The sequence below is a fragment of the Sander vitreus genome, chromosome 4, assembly GCF_031162955.1.
Source record: "Sander vitreus isolate 19-12246 chromosome 4, sanVit1, whole genome shotgun sequence".
Taxonomy (NCBI): domain Eukaryota; kingdom Metazoa; phylum Chordata; class Actinopteri; order Perciformes; family Percidae; genus Sander; species Sander vitreus.
Window position 1 is genome coordinate 900,001 of NC_135858.1, and position 5,000 is coordinate 905,000.

General features: G+C 42.2%; 1 protein-coding gene across 3 annotated transcripts in view; it reads left to right on the plus strand.

Moving 5' to 3' along the window:
* mtss1 (MTSS I-BAR domain containing 1) overlaps positions 1–5,000 on the plus strand; it is a 94,019-nt gene that overhangs the window by 79,096 nt on the left and 9,923 nt on the right. For all 3 annotated transcript variants that reach the window (XM_078247641.1, XM_078247643.1, XM_078247644.1), the window contains exon 11: positions 4,029–4,160. In XM_078247641.1, the coding sequence (XP_078103767.1) occupies positions 4,029–4,160 (132 nt within the window). The remainder of the gene's footprint in view (positions 1–4,028; positions 4,161–5,000) is intronic.

Below are 5,000 nucleotides of genomic sequence, written 5' to 3' on the forward strand. Positions count from 1 at the left end.
CAGATACACTGTGTTTGTCTTCCAGTACGTATTTAACTGACAGTTTAGTCGATTTTTGCAAATACTTAAAGCTGCAACGTCTTTTGTTCTTAGCCCGTAGTCTCCAAGTGACACCTGACTCCTTTAAAGTCATTCAAAAGATAATTAATGAGTGATTAATGGTTGATTTTTCTTATTTCACGCTTATTTCTCTCTTTTTAAAGCCAGTAACACCAACCACGTTCTTCACTTCAATACACATTCAAACTATTGCGAAAAGCTCAGCTCTCACAATCATGTTTGTTTTTTTAACACAACAAATAATAAATGCATTTATTTGAGAAGTCAGGCAGATCTTATTGCTACCGGTTCTGTGCACTGATATCTCCTTTTTGTTTTTATATACTTTGAGATGTATATGGCTCAGTAGGGTTGGGTATCGTTTGGAGTTTTTTCCGATACTATTGCTAAAACGATGCTTTTAAAATGGTGCTGGTGCCTGAACCGATACTTAAAAAAATAAAGGGTAATAGGGTATTTAACAATAACTTTGAATGCACCATGAGGCTTACTTACAGTGATGGAGATTATCAGGTATGGGATGACGGCGTGGCTCGGCAATCTCTCCACACAGTCCAAATCAAAGGTGCAGCACCTGGTACAGACTGCTATGAAGGTGATGGGGAGGACTGATGAGCTCTCCCTTCAGTCCATCTATGAGCAGTCTGTACTTAGGCAGGCGCGGAGAGTATTGGTGGACCCGTCCCACATCCTTCAAGCGGAATACGAGCTCTTGCCTTCTGGCAGAAGGTACAGAATCCCTAAAACTACATTGAACCGTGCTGCCTACACCGTGTTATCCTCCTGCTAGCGTTAGCACCCAACAGGCTTAAACAGGGCAAGTTTTAAACGTGTCTTTAGCCTCTAAACATGCTCGAAATGTCATTACCAGTGCTACCCATGTGCAGTGATTCCTTCTGAGGGAACACAGTGAATCTGACTGGAATATTGGATTGTATGAGTTCGACAATCGACTAGTGTTGACTTGACTGGAAAACAGGAAATAAACAGAGCCATGTGCACTGGCTGGATTAACAACGTTTATGTCTTTCTGTCACATCTACAGCAGTCAGATTCACTGTGTTCCCTCAGAAGGAATCACTGCACATGGGTAGACACTTGTTATGACATTTCGAGCATGTTTAGAGGCTTAAAACACGTTTAAAACCTGCCCTGTTTAAGCCTCCTGGGTGCTAACGCTAGCAGGAGGATAACACGGTGTAGGCAGCACTGATTGGTTTCGGTTTTTTTGCTACTGTCAGCACGCCAACAGCGCTACGTGTTGAAATTGACCGGAGATCTCCTTTAACGTCCCGCTGTTGGATTCTCTCCAGTGAAATACAGACAGACTTTACACTGTTTAGCTGTCAGCATTTTAACCGTGTTTAATCTAGCTGCTAGCTAGCGGTAGGCTAACGTTACCTGCTGTCGAGTGAAGTGTTAACTAGCGTCACGTGCAGCGATGCTTCTGTTGCCTCTAACGTCTGTTTCGGAGCATCAGAGAGCAGCGTAGAAGGCATTTAATTGACACAGAAATCTGCGTTGCAGTTCAGTCTGGTAGATACCGGTCTTTAGGCACCGGTGCCGTATTAGCACCGGGTTTCGGTACCCAACCCTAGTCAGAAGTGACCAAAAGGTTATTTGTTTTTATTTCAAATGAAAAAATCATCTTGCTGCTACCCCTTACGTTCTGGTAAATGACAGTTCTTCTTTGTAATGTGCCTGTGTCAGATGTGACAGGAGAAATCTCATCTGGATTTTATCGGGATGCGAGACTCTTTAAATGAGTGTAAACGCGGCCTAAATGACCCCAAACACACATTTGCCATTTGTCTCCTGCCATTTCTTGGTACTTTTTAGCAGACGTATACACCAATAACGCCATGTCTGCAACAAGCTAATATCGGCTGATGTATCCGAGTTTTTCAGTCTAGCTCCAACAGTTTTCAGCATTTTACTTTCTCGATTAATCTATAAAATGTCTATCTATCTATAATAAGCTTACATGGTCTGATCAGGAGCCTAAAATCCCAAGTTATTCAGTTTACAATCATATAAAACATAGGAAAGAAGCAATCCTCATTTGAGAAGCTGGAACCAAAGAATTGATTGTATTTCATCTCTAGTGTTTTATTCTTATGACTGAAAAAGGTGTTGAAACAGAGCTAACATATCAAACAGCCTGAAGGTGACCGTCAGTCTGAACCGGTCACCAGAGGCCACTCTGTCATGTCTTCATTTGGTGTAGTTTACACCAGTGTTAATATTGATTGATTGATTCTTTCTTTATTTATAAAGGACAACACACATTATTCAGCGTTTCTGTAAATGTGCAGGAAACAGCGAGACATTAGTACAGGTTAAACTATACAGATAGAAGTCAACAAGACACCAGACAGACCGCTAAAACAACAGAAAAGCAGAGCCACAGGAAGCATCAAAACACCAGCACAGCTACACATCAAACAGTATCCACATTCAGTATAAGAGGACATGCAAGCATCAGAACACGCCCAAGCAACATAGACCTAAACCTTCTCCTAACACCGTTCAACCATGCATCAGTATATCTGTCAGTGGTGTCTTGTCTGCAGTCGTTAAAACGTTAAAAGTTAGTTTAGATTTCCAAATATCTACAAGGAAGATGTGAGATAATTCAGTAAATTAAGGGCGTTTTCACACCTACCTCATTTGGTTCGGACTTTCGGACTTGTCAGTTGGGTCCAGGAGCTCTGGCAGGCTCTCCTTGTGTTACAAGACCGGGGAAGCTCCTTTAAGGAATAGCTCGGTGCTTACGTGTACGTGAGAGAGAGAGAGACGGTGAATGTGCTCAGAGCAGACAGCTGTCGGCTATCAGAGCTGAGAATACATCAGCATTTTACTTGTTAAGTGGTAGTAAATGTACAGCGTAGGTTTCAGTTTGTCTGAAACGACATCTAAATACTGCAGCTCCTCAAACCCCAAGTAAAGAGACTTTGACGGAGAGAGGATGCGAGAGGACGAGGAAGCCCGTCTACAAACCAATCAGTTAGAACTGTCGGGAGACGCAGCGCACGTACAGTATCTCACAGAAGTGAGTACCCTCCCCCCTCACATTTTAGTAAATATTTCATTATATCTTTTAATGGGACAACACTGAAGAAATGACACTTTGCTCCAATGTGAAGTATTAAGTGTACAGCTTGTATAACAGTGTAAATGTGCTGTCCTCTCAAAATAACTCAACACACAGCCATTAATGTCTAAACTGCTGGCAACTAAAGTCAGTTCACCCCTATGTTATATTCCCATAGAGGCAGGCAGACTTTTATTTTGAAAGGCCAGTTATTTCATGGATGCAGGATGCTATGATCCTGATAAAGTTCCCTTGGTCCCCACATCATCACATACCCTTCACCATACCCCCCCATCATCACATACCCTTCACCATACCCCCACATCATCACATCCCCTTCACCATACAAATCAAACCAGCTGTTAGACTAACTGAAATACAACCATGTTAATCTCTAGGTTTCTTCAGTGTTGTCCCATTAAAAGATATAATGAAATATGTACTAAAATGTGAGGGGTGTACTCACTTTTGTGAGATACTGTATGTGATGACGACAGGATGTAGTTTTGTCACGTATAGTTCTTTAGTGCGCTTGCATAACTGCAGTGTGAAACCAAAACTTTCCGGATCAAATGTATATAATATAACAAACACATGAACCTTGGTTCAGACTTTCAGGTGTGAAAACGCCCTGAAGTTCTGAATGAAGTAATGAACCGTAGGCTCTTTTAAAGGGACCCATTTCGTTAGGAGCCAGTTGCCGTGGGCCTGAGAGCCACAGTAATAATAGTAAAACTGAGTCATTAAGCTGCCCACCTGCTCTCACAGTTGCTTGACTTTTACGATGGCTGCATGGGGTTATATTCTGTGTGCTTTATATTTTCGTTTGCACTGACCACACGTTCATTAAATTGACTTTGTTTGTTTGTGACAGGATGCAGTCGGCTCCACCAATCAGCTTGCTGCTGGGGGGAGCGGAGGGGCAGAGAACGGCCTGTTGGCCCCCCCACACAACGCCTACTCACACCATGGAGAGAGAGCTCGAGCCATGTCGGCGTCCGGGAAGGTAACACGAACACACACGAACACACACACGAACACACACACACACACACACACACACACACACACACACACACACAGGTTTCACTATCTTTGTGGGGACCCGTCATTGACATAATGCATTCCCTAGCCCCTTACCCTAACCTTAACCATCACCACTAAATGCCTAACCTTAACCCTTACCCTCACCCTAACCAGAACCTCATTCTAACCCTAATCCTAAAACCAGGTCTTAACCCTCAAACAGACCTTTAAACTTGTGGGGTCCAGCATTTTGGCCCCACAAAGCTGTCGGGACCCCACAAGTATACTGGACTCCCGGTTTTTGGATCCCACAAATATAGTTAAACAAGCACACACACACACAGCAGTGGGGTTATTGCTGTGGGGAACACCAGACTTTACAAAAAAAGTAAAGTCTGAAGCCACAATAAAGGACTTCTGCTTGATCATCTCTTTGTTTAAAATGAGAAGACAAACCTTTTCATTACACCTGAAGACTGACTTCATACCGTCATTAGAAATCATTTCCTCACCGTGTTTCCTCTCCTGGTTCCGTCTCCTCTCTGTTTATTAGTCATTTTCTAAAATTATAAATGAAACTCATTACAGTAAACTTAATAACCTCAGCATCCTTTCTCTCTGTTTATATTTACATTTATATAAATGTCTGGTGAACAATATATTGCCAAAGCGTCAATAATAATAAAATTCATTAAGTAAACTAAAACAAATAACTATATAAAAAGAACGAAAATGGTAGAAATCAATAAACGTGTGTGTGTGTGTGTGTGTGTGTGTGTGTGTGTGTGTGTGTGTGTGTGTGTGTGTGTGTGTCTGTCTC